The sequence below is a fragment of the Rhyacophila brunnea genome, unplaced genomic scaffold (genome assembly GCF_057557595.1).
Source record: "Rhyacophila brunnea isolate RB1 unplaced genomic scaffold, BYU_Rbru_1.0 scaffold_22, whole genome shotgun sequence".
Lineage (NCBI taxonomy): Eukaryota > Metazoa > Arthropoda > Insecta > Trichoptera > Rhyacophilidae > Rhyacophila > Rhyacophila brunnea.
The window spans coordinates 1,677,487-1,701,381 of NW_028232882.1; the positions used below are offsets into that span (position 1 = coordinate 1,677,487).

General features: G+C 32.7%; 1 protein-coding gene across 1 annotated transcript in view; it reads right to left on the minus strand.

Moving 5' to 3' along the window:
* The window catches only part of Gyc32E (Guanylyl cyclase at 32E), a 243,396-nt gene that overhangs the window by 27,506 nt on the left and 191,995 nt on the right, over positions 1–23,895 (minus strand). The window contains exons 14-18 of the mRNA XM_085949885.1: positions 22,752–23,049; positions 21,131–21,322; positions 10,691–10,877; positions 7,855–7,995; positions 5,015–5,138 (exon numbers count right to left, since the gene is read on the minus strand). Coding sequence (XP_085806011.1) covers positions 5,015–5,138; positions 7,855–7,995; positions 10,691–10,877; positions 21,131–21,322; positions 22,752–23,049 — 942 coding nt within the window. The remainder of the gene's footprint in view (positions 1–5,014; positions 5,139–7,854; positions 7,996–10,690; positions 10,878–21,130; positions 21,323–22,751; positions 23,050–23,895) is intronic.

Sequence of the window (23,895 nt, forward strand, 5' to 3'; positions counted from 1 at the left end):
GAAAAAGTTTTATCTTAACTTTGAGACCTTTTAAGATATGAATCTTCTCGGTAGATTAAGATGATTCTCTACCTACCAACTAGGTATTCTATATGATTTGTAAGTTTTATTAATATGATTTCTGTAGTGTTTGAGCTATAATGGAACAGAGGAATAGGCAATATCTACTCAAAAAACAGATCAAATGGCAAATATTTAAAAATCATTTTCAGAAACTTTTTATTTTATTATTAGTATCTATAGATATTGTCATGTGGGTCATACTTTTCAAATTTAGACTACCTCATGTGGTTTTTACATAAAGAATTGACTATACTATGACTGATAAATAGAATGTTTAATGATCAATTATTACTTTTCTGTAAACATATATTATCATTTTGTTTCGCACAAGCAATGAATGTATTTCATAAATTGTAAGCATCATTTTTTCTGCTTCATTACATTCAAAACGGTTGTAAATAGATGATATGATATTATGACCCAGTTTTGGAATTAAATCCAATTAGGGAAAAAATAAAAATATTCATGCTAAATGGAAGCCTTTTCATTATTTTTTATTAATAAAAAATATGATGTTGGAAAATATTTTTTTAACTTTTGAAAACAGACTGACGAAAAGTCAAGACGACTAGCAGAGCCAGCTGTGTTGCTAGATCTTGCACTTTACACTCAGTTTAGTACCCTAATGATGTGGTGGTAGATTTTAATATAACTATATAAAATATCTCACGTTTAATGTAAGGCTACACTTACATCTGACGCGAGATCCGACTCGACCGTACTTTAAAGCCGATGATCGAGAAAGTCTGTCAAGACCACAGACCAGATAATAAATATAATACCGATAGGCAATATTCAATACGCCGCATGGTGAAGCAGGCTTTTGAATGTGTGAGTGTCCTACGAAAATGAAGCACGCATTATGCAGGTGCAATAGTGTGTGTAATACACCAACATTAAATGAGCGTTAATGCATAAACCGAGAGCAGTTTTTAGTATTCGACGTAAAACGTATTCTTGACACGTGTGTAAGTTTAACCCGGATTGTTCCTTACTCGAGTCGGTTACCTGCTATCGCCTTACCCGTTGTGTATTTCAGTTCCCATTATTTCTGAGTTCCCTGGTCAAGACTGTGACTGTGACCCGACCATTCGTATATATTTTTTTAAAGCCAAGTGTGCAAACTTCTCATTTATAAATAAGTGATTCAAAGGACGATATTGTTGACTTACTATTTTTTTTTTGTGCGCATAAGCAAATTTTAAGTGCATAATTGACACGATAATAGAAGTAAAGCAAAATACAGAAAAAATCGCGTTTGTTAATACAAAATAACAAACGATAGCGACATGCGGTTTCACTGGAAAAGTTGTATCGCGTATCTTGCGTGAGGTTACATCTATAATACTAGTAGTGTCTCCTATCACAATTATTGAACGTCTAAATCGCCGGGTCCAACTAATGCCATAATGAAAGTTCACTTTTGATGATTGCTTGGTTCTGTAAGCAATCTTGCCATGCATACATATTTGTTTATACGAGCAATTTCGGTACTGTTCGGTTATCAGGAATACAGCGGAAAACACATTTTGAAAATACCCGATATACTTACTGGATTATTTGTAAGTTTGGGTTAGATTAGGTTAGGTTAGGTTGGGTTAGGTTAGGTTAGGTTAGGTTAGGTTTGGTTAGGTTAACCTAACAAATAATCCAGTTTATCTGCTATTTTCAAAATTGTGTTTTCCGCTGTATTCCTGATAACCGAACAGTACCGTAATTTCTTATATGAAGCGTTTAATAATAAAAACCGATAAGTGGGAATTTGTGGGAAATTACGTTTTTGTGCGTTTTTATTTTATTTCGCTCGAACAATATGCAGTTTTTCTATAAACTGATTAACCCATATTTGCAATACATTTATGTCAAACAAAATCGGAAGTACAAACATCTATATCACATTAAATAATCGGTTGTTGATATGTTTTAAATTCGTGTAATTTGGACGGGGGGAGGTTAGTGGTCATAGACCGTTACATGTTACGTCAAATTGCACATAGTATATATACGACAGTGGCGAAGGGTGAGGGCAAACTATTTAGATCCGACATAAATAGCGCATAATAAATTTCTTCAGTCATTGAAATAAGACTACAATTAATTGCAGATAGTGTTGGTTAGTTTTTAAATTTCAATTAAGCCCTGCGTAAACCAAGCCATAATTGAATATAATAATAAAAAATATTTATCTATCATAAAATATCTAAAATTATGCCATTAAAATAAATCATACATCATTTTAGATATTTAATAGATAGAAGAATAATTTTGATCTATTGTGTATTTGATTTAGACAGAGTTTAATGAATTAAAAAAAATAATAAACACTATCAGCTGTAATAATACGTGTTCTTAAACTATTGGTTTATTTTTTTTTAAAAATAACCAACACCATGTGCAGTTTGTATTCTGTGTTCAATGAAAACAAAGAGTATCACTGACAAACTTCAATGAGCACTATTTATGTCGGATCTTAAGGGCGGACGTGCTCAGCGTAGGTCAAAATGGAGCTTTTATTGTATTTTCAAAGCATGATCCTGGACATTCCTTAAACGTTGTAGATAATCTATGTATATAATTTTGAAGCTTTATTATCCTTTATATTTATTTTAAACATTTGACGACTGCATAAAGTATTTTTATTACATAACATAGTATTCTTTTAAACCTCTCGCTCTAATGTTTTAGAATATAGTCATATTTCAGTACATGCATGTGCAGTGGTGTTAAGATTTTTTACATTTATTAATTTTTAAACGCATTTATAAAACCATCAGTATAGTTTATGTCGACATTATTATAGTGAAATATTTACGATAAAAAATTATATTGATAATCTCTGTGATCCTAAAATTTGACAAGAATTAGGCATTTTATTATTCAAAAAATGGGCAAGATTAACACATTTGAAGATCATTCTAAAGATACTGATTATAAGCTATGTCTTTGATCATTCAAGTGTCATAAACATCCTACGAATAATGATTGCTTTATAATAATTATTGACCTAAGAATAAGGTTTTTTTTTTTGAAATACGCCATTTCTTTTGGCATTCCCCGGTGGTTAAGCTACAACATACGGCCGTAGCCATAAATTGACAAACTAAAACTGAAGTAGGGAGTAAGATTATTTCAACATTATTCGTAGGATGTTTATCACAGCGTTTAAGGAATGTCCAGGAATATGCAATAAAAGTTCCATTTTGACCTACGCTGAGCATGTGCCCCCTTAACAGTCTACTTCTATCCTCCGCCACTGATTGTTAGATTATGATAAGAATATGTCGGTTATCGGTATTTGTTATTAGGTACCTTGTATATTATACAAGGTTAATTATATAGATGGTAGAGACTAATTCATAGTGTGCAAATTAATAGACACCCAGTTTATAATTCGAAAGGTAACGTAACAATATTGGTCTTTAATTAAAATCGTTGTCGGATTCGAACTCCTCAGATCAATGATTAGAGTGTCAAATTGAACCCAAATATCCTTGAAACGGTGTTAAAGGTTAGTGGAACACGATTATTTAATTATTCAGTAGTGCCAACTTTAACGGAAAATTAACGAAAGCTTTGAACATAGAGTGTAAAGTTTAGGACGATTATGAGAATTGGAGGGAAACTAGATATTTGCCACAATGAATTATTTCTGGCTTTTTTTTCATGTAAAATACATAAATGTATTGTGTGGTTTTTTTTTTATTTATAACATTTAAACACTTTGGGCGCACGTTGGTCGCCAGTTATAGTATGTTTTAGTTATAAAATAGAAACACTTCCTGTTTACTATTTATTCAGAGTTCACAGAGATTAATCAACAATAACAGAGACTACTTAAAACGGTACACGAAAACGGATTAACAAGATAAGATAACTCACTCGACCAAATAACCAGATGAACTTGCCAAATGATTAGTTTAGTTCAGGTAGGTATCAAATTTGACAACTAGATACCACATTTATCACTAGAAATGAATTTCGATAGTGTAAGGTACTTAGTCTCAAAATAAAGGACCTGTATGATCAAAGGGGTCAGAGCTAGTCAGACTAAACTGGCTGGCAGTAAGACTGAGAGAGATCTGCGAGAGATATTTGAGAGATATCAATTACGGAGTCAACATAAAGTTAAATCTTAATCCGTTTACATAGTGTTTGCGGCGTGCAGTCAATGGGCAGTGCCATCTATGGGTTTTTTTTTCGAAGTCATGCCGCTAAACATAGAGTTAAATCATAATCTGTCTACATAGCGCTTGCGGTGTCCAGTCAATGGCCCGCGCCATCTATGGGTCTCTTTTTGAAGCCATTCCACTATAAATGTTAATTTAATCGGTATGTTTTTGGTGTGGCGAATTTTCTCTAATTTTATGTGTGTGCCATGACGCGAAAAAGGTTGGAAGTCACCGATTTAAACAAATTTACTGGTTTTTTTTTAATTCGTTCTTTTCTTTCCCTTTTTAGGACTCGCGTTTTTTATTAATATTTATAAATTCACAAAACAACTATAAATATAGGACAGCTGTGTAAACCTATAAGAAATTCTACAGGCACGCAAAAGAATTTTATTATTGTAATTATATAAGTGGGTTCGCCGTGAAAAATAAAGCTTTGTCCTGGATCCCAGTTAAACTAGTGAGAAAAAGTTAAAAAAAAGTCTTACTCTTGATTCTGGGCATTTTCCGAGAAAGGTCGGTAATTCTGTTTCTAATTAATATTTTTTCTCATTACTTCCATTTGATCGTCACCTATTATTGAGAAATATTTTTTAGTCTTTTTACACCTAATAATTATGAAAAGGTTGACCGCTGGAATAGGTGAATATCGGTATAGACTTATTATAGGAACGATAACACTATAATTTGGTATTATTGACATAATATTTCGTATTGAAAATCTACACTTTGTAAACGTTTCCTCATTCAATTTATGACCAATAATAAATGTAGGTTCCTACCTGCATTGGAGTGCTATCTGCTGATAGTTCAGTGAATCCAACGATGTCACTGAAGTAGATGGTGACGCAACTGAAACTCTCTGCTTGAACTGGTTCTCCTCTCTTCAGAGCATCAGCTACGCTCCTAAATCAAATAAACCCATCGTCAAAACTCACGTATTACAAAGTCTTAAATAAGCGACGTGAGGCATCTGCAGATCTTTAGTCTTGGAATGTCTCGGGACCAGATACCAAAAACTGAGGTCATCATGCAGTCAACCGTGATTTGACTGAGTTTATTGAATTTTAAAATTTGAAATACAAATAAACAAAATATTTACATGCTAAAATAAAAAAAAAATACATAAATTTTTCAAGTTTCAAATAGTTGATTTGAATTTTGAGTAGATTGTCAAAGTTTGATTTTTTCTCATACAATAAAGGATACTTACATAGTTTTTATAATATTGGTCGCCGTATATATATTATTAAAATTAACACGTCATAATCATTCCTAGATTGTTCTCAATATTCGTGACATCCAGGGCCGCGCCAAATAATAATGGGTATACTTTTAAAGTGTTTTATTTCAACCAATTTTTTTTTTTTTTTTTTTTTAATAAAAAATAGCAGGTATCTTATATCGTTTTACCATGAAGGAAATTGCGCCCCAGCGATTTTTTTTTATTTTTACATGATGCAAGTTTATGTGAAATAATTACAAGATAAAAAGAACTTTTTATATACAGCGTTTTTAAATTTTCTGTTGAATTATTATGCTAAATATGCTCAAACTTGTACTTTATAAGAAGTAAATAAAAACAAACAAACAAATATAGAAAACTGAAATGTCATTTTGATTTCCATAGTAACGCACGTATATATTAATAATTTAGTTGCCAAGACCACCCCCTTAGCAACCGATAATAGTCTTTTACTTTTTACGATTTTTTTTGAAATAACTTTCCATGCAAAACAGAATTAACGGAAAATGAATTCAATTCTGCCTCAAGATGGCTAAATGTATTAAAAAAATGCATTGGCATCGTGTTCTGATATATTCTAAAAGTTCTAATTCTAAATCGATTGCAAGATTTGTACTGGACAAACAAACACCGGACAAACAAGAATACAAGCTAATAAAAACGTTGAAAAATATTTAAAAATAATTTCATTGCTTCGTAACTACATTGCGTCCATTTATTGGCGTACTTTACTGTATAAAGAGTTACATTATTGCAGAAACTTTTTACGCAAATTATTATGTTAGGATACTAACTCGTTCTATTGAAAAAACTTTTTGGTATATTACAACATTTTTATTAGGTCGTATTCTTGTTTATCCGGTGGTTGTTTATCCAGTACAAATCTTGCAATCGATTCTTTACTAACTTCCTGACTAGTTAGACATTTGAAACTTTTAGAATACATCAGAACACGATGCCAATGCATTCTTTTAATACTTTTAGCCATCTTTAAGTAGAATTGAATTCATTTTCAGTTAATTCTGTTTTATATGAACAGTTAGCAACTAAATTATTAATATATACGTGCGTTACTATGGAAATCAAAATGACATTTCAGTATTCTATATTATTTGTTTGTTTGTTGCAAAATAACAAAAAAAATGATTTGTTGACATTTGCCTTATTTGTCGTAAATTATTAATACATAGAATTGTCAAGTTTATATGAGTCAACAAAAAATTTAAAAACGTGGTATATAAAAAGTTCTTTTTATCTTGTAATTATTTATACTATTGTGATGTATTCGTCTTCATTGCATAGATCTTCGAGTAGTCAATATAATAATTATTATTATGTATTTAAAATATATTTTGTGTCTATCGTCGTTGGTACGCAACACATATACATATCTACTTTATATAATTTCAACACAAGATTCAGTCTTAGTATGTAATTGAATGTAATATATTATATTTTTTACAATTGGTATTAGTAAACAATGTTTTCCCGGGTATTTTTCCGCCCCCTGAAAGGCGCCGCCGGGGTGTTGTGACCTCCCAATACTCCCGCTTAGCGCGGTCCTGCTGATACCTAACAAGCATTATAATATAACACAATATTTGTGTTGTATATACATATACTATATAATGTATCACCCAGTGACCGTTTCCATTATAAAAGTTCATTTCAAACTAACAAATAGTTAAACAGGTACTTATAACTTATAAGTACTCAGTGTTAGAGTATATGTTTTATAATAGCCCTTTACACGTGCATGGACTTACTGGCAGCAATAGTGCGTATTTTAAACTATCGTAACAATACCTGTTTACACGAAAAAGTGCTGACTGTCTCTCCAATCTCATTCTTCAAGAGAGACGCGATGTTTTCATTTTATGATACTGACAGGTAGTGAAAATCGGTTAACCTCAAAATGAGTATAATTTGTTTTTTGCCTGGCAGGTTCGCCACATTCATTCTACTGCGCAGGCGCAGATCGAAAAATCACTACTGTCGCATAAAAATTCAGAAGCTTCCAAACGTTTTTGATTCATGCATGCAAGCTTGCAACTGCAGGATAATAATAATACATGTTCATCCATACGTTTTTATTGATATAGCCTCGATAATACTTACTGTCAACAGTAAATCCATGCACGTGTAAACGTGGTATAACTTTGCACTTTTTACTAACTGATACGCCTGATTTGCCTGATTACCTCACATAAAATTGGATCAAACGGTATTCACATGTATTAATATAATATTATATTGTAATATTATGTAAAAACATATTTTTAGAATATTATGATATCATTGTCATCCTAGAGATGGAGTGCAAAGTTATGAAGTGGGAACTCTAGATAATAATATTATATTCCTTTATTAGCTTACTTTGGCAGCATTCTGTGTAGAAGTTGATCCGTTCTTTTCTTCTCTTGAGTGAGCTGCTCTGTCCTCTCAGCAACTAGTCCTTCTAGGTTATACGCGTACTTCTCCATCATTGCCAGCATGTTGTCGAAGATATTGGGTTTCCTGACAAGATAAGACGCCATATTAAGGTAGGCATTCACTTGCGAGAGTAAAAAGACTCTATCATAACATTCATAACAATGAGTTTTAGAAATACATTAGTGATACAGTACAGCATTGATATAATATTCTTTTAGACCGAAAGCTCTAAGTATCATCTGGGAAAATCTATTTTAGATGGAGGGAGATAATTGTATAATAAAATATTAAATTAAATTATTTATAAATATTACGTTGATGATATAAAGCAAGCGAAATGTCGATAGAGCTGAAAGTGTACAGTAGTGGTTTCCAAACTTTACGTTACTACGCCTCCCTTTTTAAAAAATCTAATCTTGGCACCCCCGTTTATTTCATTGAATACATTTTTACACAAAGTGCTTTTTTCTACTAAACGGGCTCGATATATGGATTTCATTGCATCTAATGCAGAAAATTCCGTTTCGCATAAATATGATGTAACGAATGGTAGCAGTACCTACTTGCATTGCTTTTCTTGACAAAGTATTATATTATTCTTCAGTTCGATTCATCCAAAATTAAGGTTTTTGTTTCTATATAGCCATTTTTATTAGTCAGGAAATACACTAATTAAATAATTATAAAATAAAATTCTACATGTTAATTATCATCAGTCACACACACATTACACAATCACATCAAATTGTATCACACAGACACATATATTATAAAATGTTAATAGTTTGTAATCGAAACAGCGCCGCATGCGACTTTTTTACAAATAGAACGAATTTGTGGTGTGTGTTTATCTCACTTAACTAGTCGATCCGCAACGCCGGCCCCCCAGGCTGGAGCCCTGTCAGCCCCCCTTTTGTGGGGGCCATGCACAATAGTATAGAAATGAGGTTAAATAAAATTAGTCTCCATATTATCTTCATACAGGTTTGCAAACAACCTAACTTTTATAGGACTGTTTTTTTATGTAGTTTATAACTAGCTGCCGTTTTATGAACTGTGCATTTGCAAACTGCAAACCTGTGGCTACATTATTGTGTTAAATTTTTCGAGCCTCCCTTTGCAACAGTCCGCGCCTCCCCAGGGAGGCGCGCCCCCCAGTTTGGAAATAACTGGTGTATAATATGCAATGTTATAAAAATATTGTTAGACAAGACATGAATCAATAAGTAAGTTAATAATTAACCGAATTCCCACAGCAATAGAGTATTATATTGTTAAATATTATTGCATTCATACTATCGACCGAGGGTACTTGAATGGAATTTGAATTTAAATTCTAATGGATTTAAGTTTTGTACTATACTATTTGAGTCTTTTTTGCGACCCGGGTTTCCGGTGTTTTCCCAGTATTGACGATTTTACACTTCTTGAATGTAGTATTATTATCTAATGATCTATTTTTAGGGTTTTGACGATGTATACGCCCATTGATTGTATTATTAATGATGGGTTTTTTTTAAAACTATTTTTTTTTTGTTAGATATTATTTATATGTAAAAATAGAAATGAAATAAACAATGCGATCCATTATAATGTCTTATTGTTGAAAATCGTTTCCAATAATCTGTCCGATTAGTAGATACCTACTATTAGATCGATTGTGGTATTAAATAAAATATTGATTTTTCCCTAGTTAGCGTTAAAAATTGCCATATAAATAATACTATCGACCAAAAGTACTTGATATTTAATTTGTTTATTATATTTTTATTGCGATCCTTAACTTAATATGTAGGCAATAAAGTTTTTACCTACTATATTGTATTGATTTATTATATAAGTTAGAATTAACTCTATTGGTTGACAGTATGTAATTAACTTTTGGTGAGTGCACGTGGCACCTGAAGATGCCAAAAGGCGAAACCCGGGTCTCGAAAAACGACTCAAATAGAATAGTACAAAACTTAAATGCATTAGAATTTAAATATTATTGCAAGGCATGGTTTTATATAAATAAATAAGAGATACATTTAGAATAAGTACTCAATATAATATTAAGTCAAGATTTATTGTGAAAATTTAAGAACTAACTATATAACCATAATACTGTAATATTATAAGTGTATTCTCATTGCCTACGGACTTTTTAGAAATACAATATTTAATGTAAAGAGTGTAGTAGCATGCAGTGTACTGTTCATATTATACGATGATTCCGTTGAACACCTGCTGTATAAAGGATCTAGATATTCTCACGGTGACCCTTGTCCAGGGGAAGATTCAAAGTATGTAATAATAGATCCATGTTCAATATTCAACCTATATATTGATCATGTAGTCAATGGAAGGACGACTGTTGTACCAGACTCCATATTGCTAAGTTATGTTAAATACCTGAATTACAATTACAATTTATTGTTAATTAATTAAATATTTTAATAAGATAAACACGTTAAATACGTTACCTAATTTCTACTTTTGAATAATTACAATAGTTTGGTTAAGCCGTGCTATAATAGCACAATACTGCCCTGCTAAGTAAAAAGACAGTATTTTTAATAAGAAGTAATTAGTAAGTAAAAAAGACAGTTGATTTAGAGATTATGTCAAAACAATCCAATAATTTTACGTAGGTACTAAAATTTAGTTTAAAACTTAGGTTCTCCTACGACAATTTCAGCGAAACCAAAAACACTGTCTTTTTACTTAGCAGGGCATAATATCATGCTTTAACAACTAGCGGAGATTGTATTCATAAAGTATTAATTCTGTCACTTACAGTCCTTGCTGCATCTCCTTGAGCCTGACTCTGACGTATCTGACGTCTGGTCTTTGTTCTGGTTCTTCGTGCCAGCATGCATCCATACAGCGAAGGACGTAAGGAGCAACTCCCAAAGCTCCCAAGGCTCCCAGAGGTGGACGAATGTAGACTCTGTCTATCGGGTGTCGGACTCTACCAAGGATCTCTATTTCAAAGTAAAAAGAAATATTTTCTTCAATTAATCTAAAATATCGAATAAATGATCGTAAAGTAAATTACTGGAAATGAGAATTAATGGAAAGCCATTTGCCCATCCCATAAGGAAAAGGGTAGCATTGCTTTTTCCGTTATGGTACAATATGCCATGGAAAATCGACGTACATACAACGGAAAGTTTATAAATGGTGGGTGATGATTAGGGGTAATTATGCCGGAATCCCGCCCGATATGTTGATCCCAAAGTTTAGGGATTTGGAGATAAATAAATCTAGCAATTTATTAATGTAGAAAATGAAACACGAATTGCAACGATTTTTACATTTTAACTAGAATTCGATACATATACAAAGTCTACTTAATTTTTATGAAACAAGCATAATCATTTTGTAATTAATCAATTACCATATATTGTTAATTGCATTTGTTAATATTTATTATTTTTGTTATTTTTGTTGAGACGAAATAAAACTTTATGACAATAGTTTAATTATGATGTGTGTTCTTGACTTTCGATTTGACTGATGTTTTTAATATGAGTAAGTTAAAAGCAAAAAGGCGTATATCTATTTTTGAACTAATATACTACAGTTCAGCGCTCGAAATTGACCCGAACGCCCAGAGCGCAGCTACTGTTTATGAAATCACTGAGATTATTGCTCCGTCTCGTAGAAAAATAAACTATGGCATTCCGGTTCATAAATTATTAAAAAGTAATATAATTATTTACTTTAAATATATTTTTAAAAGTTTATACGAAAAATATCAGATGCCCGACGATGACCGCGTGGCTTAAGCGCCGGTCTATAGTGTCGAGAGTCCCAGGTTCGAATCCTGGGTCTGGCAAGTAAACATATTGTTTTTCAATTTGTGTAGCAAGTGGCTAACATCCATTTCTCGTAAAAATAAAATCTGTTAATACAAACCTCCACTCTGTGGAGACTGTCATGTTATTTTATAACATAACACACTAAGTCAAGGAAGTCTTTACGAGGGCAACACTACGCAAAAGTACGACCGGATCGCGCCTGCGCACGGGATAGTTTGTACGGAGTTCGTGACACTATTTCCGGCGCTATAGGAGATAGCGGGTTTTTTACACAAAGGTGAAGCGGGAGTCGAGCTCTCAGTCTTGATCGTTCGAAGGAAGCAGACGTCTTGGCCAGTTCCGGGCCTCGGGCCCTGGGCACAGGGCTTTCGATTTCCTGACGTTTTGGAGACGTGGACGATGGCCATCTGAAGGACGTCCCCCCCACGCCAGGAGATCGGAGGAACTCCACGGTCCCCACACGTTCGAAGACGCACTCCTCGATTCCGTCCTGGAAGGAATCGAGGGCAGCGAAAAGGCTGAGGAGCCCTTTGTGTAATCGGTATTTATTGTCATTTTATGTTACGGTCCACCGACCGAATTAGCTTTTGGGTTTTTGTTCTTATTTACTTAAATATTGTATCGCTTTAGGTGCTCGTGATTCACTTAAGTAATTATACATTTTTATACACTGTAGCCCGCAAGTTATCTTATTTATAATATACAATTGTTGAAATTTCTCTACTTGCTTTTCATTTAATTATCCTTCACTATTGTCTCTATGCATCATCATAGAGTGGCGCTCAATCCGAGATACTTATATTTATTCCATCTTTATGTACTTTATTATTATACAGGAACATCCAACGAATGAGCGATGTAACCGGACAGGTAACTGAGGTCTTAGAGGTAATAAGTCAAACCACCCACGACCCTGCATCCTATTTCCCCGAGTCTCATGCTTATCCCTATCCCTACATCCCCTATCCTTCATCCCATCCTTCCCAAACCCCCATGTCAAACCAAAATATGACATTGGCACCCAACAAGCATCGTGTTTCTTTTTGAATATTTCTTTTCCAAAACACGATGACTTACCTCTTAAAGACTCGCGGTTATTTGTTTCGGATTATGAACTCGTTCGTTATTTTGTCCTAATGTTCTAAATTTTACTTGTTCCGATTATAAAACTTTAAATTTTGCTAGTCACGATTTCATACAATAATTGTTACCGTAACGGTATTTTGTTTTCAGAGTCATTAGTTCTAATTACACTGATTTTTGCCGGCTCACTTTTGGAATTTTTTGGTTTACCGCCGTGGAGTTGCAAACGAATCCGTATCGGGCGTGATTTTAGACGCACTTTGATAATTATTCTATTTCTTATAACTTGTAAATTAATTAATGACAAATTAAAACGTATTATTTGCGTTATATTTTTCTTAAATTTTTCTGGTTCGGTGGTCGTAACTATGTGTGTTATATTTTTCATATATTTATATAGTCTTTTATTGACTTACGCGGTACTTGCAAGAGACGTCGGACTAGTCTATGCGGTATGCGCAGGATGGCGATCTAAATGATAGAGATCAATACGTCAATTTTATCATTGTCCTTGTGGAATTTATTTAATTTTGTGTTGTAAGTTACAATTATTCCTTCGCAAATTAATATTAAGAGTGTTATATATGGTTTACACCTAATTTTGAAATACAATTTGCACATTTATCATCAATACATACTTCTTCTATAATTTATGTGATACCCACATTATTGGTATGGAAATGTCAATATTTGGGCATCGGAATTTGTGTTAACCATTGATTGTTTCAGCAAAAAGTTTGTTTAATGTTTAGTATGGTGCTATAAGTGATTTAATAAAGTTCCAAAGGAGAAGGAAGGATGTTAAACTAGGACGATATCGACATGAACATTTATATACCTACTGGATGACATGAATTATTAACCTCAAATTTGATAGAACCATTGGATTGAAACATACTATGTGGATGTAACATCAAATCAATTGGACAGCTGGATGAACCTTATTATGGAATGGAGTTTACAAAAGGTCCTTTCGTTCCATTTCTATATTGTGAATAATTAATAATTTCTATACCTCGCATAAAATCATTATCGGGTCTTTCATTTTAGTCGGCAGTCGCGCTGTCATCGATTATTTGAGTGATATATTTTCATTCTTGTTAAAATTTGACACTAAATTATTCTGAATTCATTTCTTCTTAATTATTAACTTTCTATTCATTTTATTTTGTTATTACAATTAATTATTTGCGACGGTAGAATACATTTATTTCGGATTATGTTTTTTTACATTGTTTTTTCTTACTTGTCTGACAGTTCGATATTAGTTTTGCAAATCTGTTCTTTTTATAATGTAGACAATTGAAATTATTCATTTCGCGTTCACTATTGATAAAATTGAAGTAATCTTTCATTCATTAAAATAGATTTAGTCATTTTTAATTCCTATTCAATTATTCATATTTCAAATTGATTTCTGGTTAAAACTTTAAACGTCAAGCGCGCTTACATTTGCAGTCGATAGATGACACCTTCGTAGAATTTATTTGAAATATTTAATTTCAAGATTCTGTTCTTTCGTAAGAATGATTATTTATTATACATAAATAATTATTTTTACAGGTGAATATTTTTAATAAAATTCTCCTTCTGAATTCCTATATAAAACTTCCGTCTACATATTTTTTTGAATCAATTTAATTTTTTCTCTCCTGTCACAATCCTTTCTAATTTAAAGACATATTTTTTTAAAGCTTTTTGATTTCATTCTAGATGCTTTCACTCAACTATATGCAACTTTCCGTCCTCTCCCAATTTTTTAAAAAGCATATAAGCTAACATTAATTAATATTTTTAAATTCTTTTTTTCTCTTTTCAAATCCTAGCATCCGCTATTTATTATTCATAAACATTCAATTTACTTTCACTTAAATTATTAATTACATTCTTTTTGATTTTGCAATTTTTTTATATAAATAAATAATTATTATTTCATATATGCATTTAGAGTACATTTTAATTTTGAATATTCTCTTTCATTGATATTTAAAAAAAAAAATTCTTTGAGTATTAAAATATTTTTCTTTCAAATACAATCTGGAATTTGATATTTAATTACATTTACATTGGAACTAACTAAATTATTTTTTCTTTCAATTTAACTTGAATTTAATAATTGATTATTTTTTTTGCTTGTTCAGCGTGCTTATTTTACTGGGCAAATATTTTTTAAAAAAATGCTGATATTTTATTTATTATCAACTATGTTTGAAACTTTTAGGAGTTGTCAAACCTTCATTCAGTATGACACACAATGTCAGAGATTTTTTCTTTTGTTATTATGGAAAGGTGTGTTTCCGTGCTAGTCACACTCAACAAATTATTTTGGAATTTTGTCAGGGCCGCATTTTAATAATGCCTATTTATTAATATTCAATTTTTTTTTGTGAAGGAATTTTGTACTGTTTGGTCTTTTGTCTATTACACACCTCAGATATTTATAAATTATAATTATTATTTTTGCTCTTTTACAAGCTTCTTTTTTGGATTGATTTTCTTTTTATCGAATTAATTATCGCAAATTTTATACATATATTATGTCATTGAGTAATATTTTCTATTATAAAATTCTATATTTCTTTATTTCAATTTCTTTGTGAATTTTTACTCACCTATGGTAAACTATTTCAGTTACTGACTTCTTTCCTGCACATGGCAATACACCCTTGTTCCGGTGAACGTCCATCGCAAAGGTGGTGGTTGCAGACCTTTCGGGAAGGAGGCCTACTCAATTAATACCACACATTCAGCATCTGGACCAACTTTTGGTAAACAAGCATAGTTCTAAATACTACCATAGTGCCAGGATGAGAGTTATGGTGTTCCCGGAAGACGCAACCGCTGTCTTAGCGTTTGGAAGGGCCTGTCAGTTTAGTTACCTAGTGATATAATATCTATATTTAAAATTACCTACAATTGTCTAATTAAGTACATCGCGCTGGTGATCGTGTGATCTTTATTTATACCAGTTGCCTTTGTACTTGTTTTTGCGTGACGGTTTTGTTTGCTATTTTTATAATATATTTTTTTTATTGATTGTAGTGATTGGTTATACTTGTTCTGTTCAATGTATCTTTGTCGGTACAGGTTGCGGGGAGATTTTATTATTATTTGTTGGCTGCTAGCTCCTTGGAAGTCGTGGGAACTGAAGGTGTCTCACTACTGTCCGGTGTGTTTTAGTGATCCGGGGTGCCGAAGATGTTCCTCGGACGCGTCTGATTTTTTTTCTCTAGCAGTCAACCCTCTTGGTATTTGGGTTGAACTATCGGTGCTGAAGACGGTCCCGTTAGTCCCCTCTCTTTTTGGCGTTGGAATCTGCCGCTGATTGTGTGGATTCCACCGCACTCTGATGTTTATGGTGGTGAGTTGGCAGGCGTGATGCAAATAATAGAAGCGATCGTCTGTCAACACTGATGATGTTGTGCAGCGGCCTGGACTGTATGAAGGAAATCAACCTACTTATCAAAATTCCTTGAGGGAAGAAAGTGGACGTTATTATACGATCTCTTTAGCCTTTCATTTTTTATTTTTGCAGCCCCAACTTGAATGTCGGACCAGTTGCGAACCATGTTGTTCTTTAATTACATTTAGCTTCCGATGTGATCATGGGTTCTTTGCCTTTGTTCGCTTTCTTGTGGTGCTCCGTAGAATTGTTTTGTTTTTTTCTGTATCTGGGAGGTCCGTTTCTGATGGGTTCCGGACTCAGAGTTCGCAAAGCCTGGGGCTGGAACATTTGCAACCGGAAAGGAACGTACGTCACCGGAGGTCTCTTGCTTTGCGGGGTTTAGCGGATTCTAGCATTTAGGGTGTGGTTAGGTTAGTTCATCATCCTAGGGTAGTCTCGAAGTACGAACCTTGTTTGTTGGGGTTTGCGACGTCTCGCAAAGCAATTGTAGATCTTAAATTAGTATACTAAAGTCGTCGATTAATATTTAATGAATTAATTTATTTAATTAATTTTTACATTTTGTACTAGGAATTTCTTTCTAGCTTAGTTTCCTCCTTGTTCGCGTTATTTTATTTGTGGGAGCGCTGCTTGGGATCCGGATCATGGCTTGGAATTCCATCACACGTCATTTGTTTTTTTTTACAGGCTTAACAGAGAATCCACATAACAGCTGTTGGTTGTTAGCCACACTGTTATTTTTATTCAGATTAGACATCTGAAAGTAGTATATTTTAGTAATGTTCCTTTTAAATATTCGGACGGTGCTTGACGCACAGTATTTATTACTTTCCGACAGATACGCCCTCACGCAAAACCAAACTGGCACTCATTGTTTATTAATTATTATGTTATTTGTTCGAACCAGGTTGGTGAATTTATTGTATTTATTATTTTTTTATTATGTATACTTGCCAAAAACTACGGCATATACGATTGAGAATTTATATTTTTTGCTTTGTGCACTTTATAACTTTTGCCAACTATTAAAGGTTCATCTTTTTTTCAATAACTTAATATCATTTGAAATCAATTTATTAAATCATTCACTGATCTATTATTATTTTCAACTTAATTACTCAATGCTTATATTATTACTCAAATTATAGAAGCAATTTTAATTTCTTGAATATAATTCTATTAATTACTTTATTATACTATCTCTGCAATTTTATCAATTAATGAATTGAATTAAATTTCTTGAACTAAAATATTAATTCCTTTATATACAATATATTTTTATTATACCATTTCATATATTATTATTATCTGAGGTGCATTTATGTAAATTTTTTGGCTATTATTTCAATTTTTTATACTGATATCAAATCTTTTCAAACTAATAATTATTATACAACTCTTCCTATCTTTTTGGAAGCCTTATCTAAATCAATTCTTATATATTCTAAATATTGCAGTTTTACACTGCTGGGTTGAATCCCCACTATTTGTTATGTTGTGAATTATCTGTGATAAATTATAATATTTTATATATTTCTATATACACGAGCTTAGGTGTTTTTATATTTATTAGATCTTTTTTAAAATTTATAAATTATTGGTGGACCGGTTAGGTAGGGTAAATCTACGTGACCTCTCCCAGCTCTTCACTCTTCAGCAAATAATCTTCTTCGTTTTCTGGATTCTTCATAAGCCTCTCCCTCTGTCACCAAATAACAGAGTGGAAATTTCATCTATATGTCTCCTTCGCTTCGCCTGTAGCCGCGCTATCTCTAAGCATGCCGTCCATGATGCCCAACCCCTGGGAGGATTGATGCTATCAGAAGACCCCCCCGAGAAGTTGACAGTCGAAGTCCTCGCTATGGCTTGTCCTTCTCTTACCGAGGTTGGAGGTAATGTCATGTTATTTTATAACATAACACACTAAGTCAAGGAAGTCTTTACGAGGGCAACACTACGCAAAAGTACGACCGGATCGCGCCTGCGCACGGGATAGTTTGTACGGAGTTCGTGACACTATTTCCGGCGCTATAGGAGATAGCGGGTTTTTTACACAAAGGTGAAGCGGGAGTCGAGCTCTCAGTCTTGATCGTTCGAAGGAAGCAGACGTCTTGGCCAGTTCCGGGCCTCGGGCCCTGGGCACAGGGCTTTCGATTTCCTGACGTTTTGGAGACGTGGACGATGGCCATCTGAAGGACGTCCCCCCCACGCCAGGAGATCGGAGGAACTCCACGGTCCCCACACGTTCGAAGACGCACTCCTCGATTCCGTCCTGGAAGGAATCGAGGGCAGCGAAAAGGCTGAGGAGCCCTTTGTGTAATCGGTATTTATTGTCATTTTATGTTACGGTCCACCGACCGAATTAGCTTTTGGGTTTTTGTTCTTATTTACTTAAATATTGTATCGCTTTAGGTGCTCGTGATTCACTTAAGTAATTATACATTTTTATACACTGTAGCCCGCAAGTTATCTTATTTATAATATACAATTGTTGAAATTTCTCTACTTGCTTTTCATTTAATTATCCTTCACTATTGTCTCTATGCATCATCATAGAGTGGCGCTCAATCCGAGATACTTATATTTATTCCATCTTTATGTACTTTATTATTATACAGGAACATCCAACGAATGAGCGATGTAACCGGACAGGTAACTGAGGTCTTAGAGGTAATAAGTCAAACCACCCACGACCCTGCATCCTATTTCCCCGAGTCTCATGCTTATCCCTATCCCTACATCCCCTATCCTTCATCCCATCCTTCCCAAACCCCCATGTCAAACCAAAATATGATCCTATTAGAATCGGACATGGTCGAAAGAAGAATATTAAAAATAATGTTTATGACATGACGTAAATATGAATTTTCATTTGTGGTGCTGACAACATTACTTATATCCTAATCATGCCTCGAGACTGTTATTCTATTTGATAGTCTGAGTTTAATATAACAGAATATCAAATACACTTATTTTTAGATAATACATACAGACATCCATTTCTCGTAAAAACAAAATAATGAAACCTCCACTCTGTGGAGACCAATATTATGATCTTATAAGGATAGGCCGAAAAAAAATGTTAATATTTTCGGAAAATTACCGAGCGCTCCGGTTTGTAAAATTTTCCATTTCGAGCGCTTCAACAATCACTCTGTGAAATGTTCCAATTACACCAAATAATTTTCACTCATAAAATAGTTAGCTCAATACTCTATTTAAGATAATATAACAAAACATAATATAATGTAGGTAGGTATCTGATACCCCTTCAAAATTGTGTCAATGTTTTGATACCCTGATCTCAATATATAATAAGTGATAGAAAGAAGCTCTTTTGCTTTTAAGCTGCAGGATTTTGATTTTGGTGTCACAAATTTATGAAAAGATTGAGACCGTTGTTCTAATTTGAATCCAAGTACACTAATTATTGATTGAAATATAACAATATGCCAATTATATGCCACGGACTACAAAAAGGGCATGTATTTTAACCTTTATGTTGGTACATTGGTTATGCCCCTACCATTAATTATTTTAGACGTTTCTACTCACAATAAGTGCCATCGAGCTGCGAGGGAATACAACGTCATATATTGTCTATGTTACGAGTGATCATTTTTTACAGCAGATTCGTGTCACATCGATCATCTTATGCTATAATGTAGGTAACTTAATAAACTTACTCAAAAAAGGGAGTGCTGTTTTAAATGTTAAAAAAATTGGCATATGATGAGAATTTAACGAAGCATAAACAATCCAAAAAGTATGTAGGAAAGATTTTTATATGCCATATATTTTTAAAGATCAAAGAAGTAGATATTTTTATTATATAAAAATATTGTTATTCTGAACGACTTTGTCCTAAAATTGAGAATAAGTATAGCCATATGTAATTTTATAAGATGTTCTTTTATCTTTTTTAAAAAAGCTGTACAATCCTGTTTGGATTTAGACCGCCATACGAAGAACTTGTGTTTTGCAAATTTTTGTATTTACGATAAATGTATGTTAGCCATTTTATAAACCTATCAAGTTCATGTCAAATACACATTAAAAATAACATGTGTATATTTGAAATCGAGACCCACGACTTTATAAGCCGATACGTAACCGCTCGGCTACCGCAGGCACAATTTATTTTTTATTTAATTTAATGCTAATTTAACATTATAATATAGTAAAACTTTACATTCGATTTTGTATTTGACTCATAATTTTAGATAAAGTATTTTTCATACAAATTTTAGCGAGTTTTATGGGCTTAGGATTCCATGAAAAAAAAGAACACGAAGAAACATAACGGTGACAAAAAAGAACATAAAAAAAACAGAACAGTGATAAAACAGAACAGCGATATATATATGACCTTTCATAAAAATATAACATTTAATATTGAAAGCGTCATATCTCTATGTTCTATAGATGTTTAATAACACAGGTTTCAATACACCGTAAAAAATAAAATTATATAATTTCTGCATAATAGCTGGAAAGCCTCAATTAGACGGAACTCAACTAATAACTAATAATTCTGTGGAGTTGTGCATGATCACCAAAATCAAGCGAATAAATTGAGGTTTTTTCGCCGAATGGCCAACATGCAGTGATTATACCTACATAATATTAAAATTTTATATAAATATTTCGCTTATAAACTTAAGTTTTTTTAGTAATAATTTTTTATTAATTGATAAATAGATACGACAAAAATGAATGTATTATTTTTCCCCTGGCTGTTTTGTTTTGTCACTGATATGTTTCTTCATGTTCTGTTTATTCATCTTCTGTAATATAATGTTCTGTTTTGTCCGGTTACCACTTATTAGCTATTCTTATATATTGTCGAAATTCTATGCATAAGGCCCTAAATAGCGAAAGTAAAACATAATTATTTAGCAATTAACAAGCTGGTTGAGCTCACCGGCGTTTGAGAGCTCTGTATGGCCCCAAGGTCCAGCCCTCCCGACGATTTCATAAAGAACAATGGCGAAGGAGTACACATCTCCTTTCTGCGTACCTCTCGCTGGTAGTGCAGAGCATCTGAGAAGCTCTGGAGCTCGCCACAGTGCGCGGCGTTCTTCGCGCAGGGCACCTTCCGGTTCTTCCTGACCAGCTGTTGGTATAACAATAAAATCTTCACATTATTTTTAAACATACATACTGAAGGTAAAGCGTCAGATACATATTATGTTACTTAATTAACTAAATCTGTGAATGAAGTAAAGAATAGTGAATAATTAATTAGTGATGGTACTAGTGTTTTTTTTTTGATCTGAGGAAATCTTGATTTTGTCCTCTCGAAAATTCTCGAGAACTAATGTGATAATTTGATTCTCGTTTCTGTTGATTTGTTTCAGAAATTTCCAGATTGTCATTTCTCAAATAATCATCAATTAGAATTCAGAGAATTCGACAATTATTTTACCAGGAATAATATAAAATTGAGATTAAAAAGCAGCGTTGCTAGTAAAAAGAAAAAACAGTTCAGTTCTGTATATACTTTGATAAATTAGCGGGTGAATGTATTTCTCAGATAAGAAAAAAACCTTTAATTAAATTGTACACAAAATTTGTTCATATTCTGGGTATTTTTTTATGACCAGAAGAGTTTTTCTCGGTAGATTTTTTTTAAAGAAAATACGCAAAATTTATTCATAACAAGTTTTTCGTGGATTCTTGAGATTTCGAGAAATCAATAAATAACATTCGAGAATTTTTAATTCTAGACAACCGAATAAAGTCGAGAAATCACAGGATGTATATATGTAATAAATACAAGATAAAAAGAACTTTTTACATACAACGTTTTTAAATTTTCTGTTTGACTTGACTAGCTTAAACGATCATAAAATACTGTAATGTGATATTGACATTTCATTTTGATTTCCATAGTAACGCATGTATATATTAATAATTTAGTTGGTAGGACAATCCGCTTAGCAACCAATAATGGTGTCGAAATAACTTTTCATACAAAACAGAATTAACTGAAAATTAATTCAATTCTACTGAAATATGGCTAACATTGTATTGCAAAATGCATTGGCATCGTGTTCTGATATATTCTAAAAGATTCAAATATCTAGCTAGTCGGAAAGTTAGTTAAAAATCGATTGCAAGAATTGCACCGGACAAAGAACCACCGGACAAATAAGAATACGAGCTAAGAAAAATGTTGTAAAAATCCATAAACTTTACAAGGGAGATTAATATAAAAACACTGACGTATAATGGTGGAAGTCAGTTCATCCACAGCTGTTGAGAGAAAAATTTAAATAAGTGTGTGAATTAGAAATTTTGTGAAGATCATTTTCACAATAGGTTTTGTGGAAATGTTTTTTTTTTGGGTGCGGTGCTGATATGGTTATTCGAGTTTTGAAAGACAGTATATATGATTATCAGAATTTAAAGTGATACAAAATATTATTAAATAAACATATTATCGTGGGCAATGAATTCACAATTTACGGGGGTATTACACTTTTAGCTTGTGTGGAACTTGCCTAGAGATGTCGCTGAATAGTAATAATATGTCTACTTACTTTTAAACTCATGTAGTCCAAAATCGCTGATCTGCAACACCCATCTGCTGTCCACCAAGCAGTTGGTAGATCTGAGGTTTCCATGCGAAACGATCTCACTGTCGTGAAGATACGCCAGGCCTTTCAGAAGATCGCTGACCAACGAGGAGACAAACATGGCATCTAGATGAAGGTCTCTGTTGGCGAGGACGTCTTGGAGGCTACCCCTGGCGCAGTACGCACTTACGATAGCCAGACGGCCATGGTCCACGCACGCGCCAATGAATGGCAGAAGGTTATCATGGCGGACTTCTCGTATCTGTAAAGATAAGAAAAATCAATTATATTACAAGGATATATTATGTTCTTACATGTGTGATTTAATGTTAATTGATATCATATTGTGGACCAAAATGGTAAGTAGTTAAGTAATCATTCTCATAAAATCATGTTGATATTATTGACATTGACAACCCGGGACTTTATTTAGCACACAATAATATTAAATCACGTGAATATAAAAAATAATGCCGTTGTTATCCTTAACGTAAATTGGTATTATCATACACAGTATGAGAATTGCACGTAAAATTAAAAAAGTGATTAGTCAGTTCATTTCCGAATTAGTTATGAGAAAAAATAGGTAGTAAAATTCAAAATTTTAATCTAAAAATATTGAATACTTGATGTATTTTTGATTGGAGGGGCGGCGGGGGAGGGGGTTGTGACAAAAACAAAACAATGACCCTGCACTATTTTATTTAGCATTACAATATTAATTGCTAACACTATGTAGCCATATTACAATAAATGATTGCTACATTTTTAAATGTTATGAATTATTCAAAATAATGAGTAAGTATAACAGTTAAAATAAAAATAATTAGAAGATAAAAAGAACTTTTTATATACTACGTTTTTAATTTTTTTGTTGAATTATATAAACTTGACAATTCTATGTATTAGTATATAGTTTTTTTTGTACTTTATAGAAATACTGAATAAATATAGAATACTGAAATATCATTTTGACATTTCGTATTGATTTACATAGTAACGCACGTATATATTAATAATTTAGTTGCTAGGACCCCCCATAGCAACCAATAATAGTGTTTTACTTTTTACGATTTTTTCTGAAATAACTTTCCATACAAAATAGAAT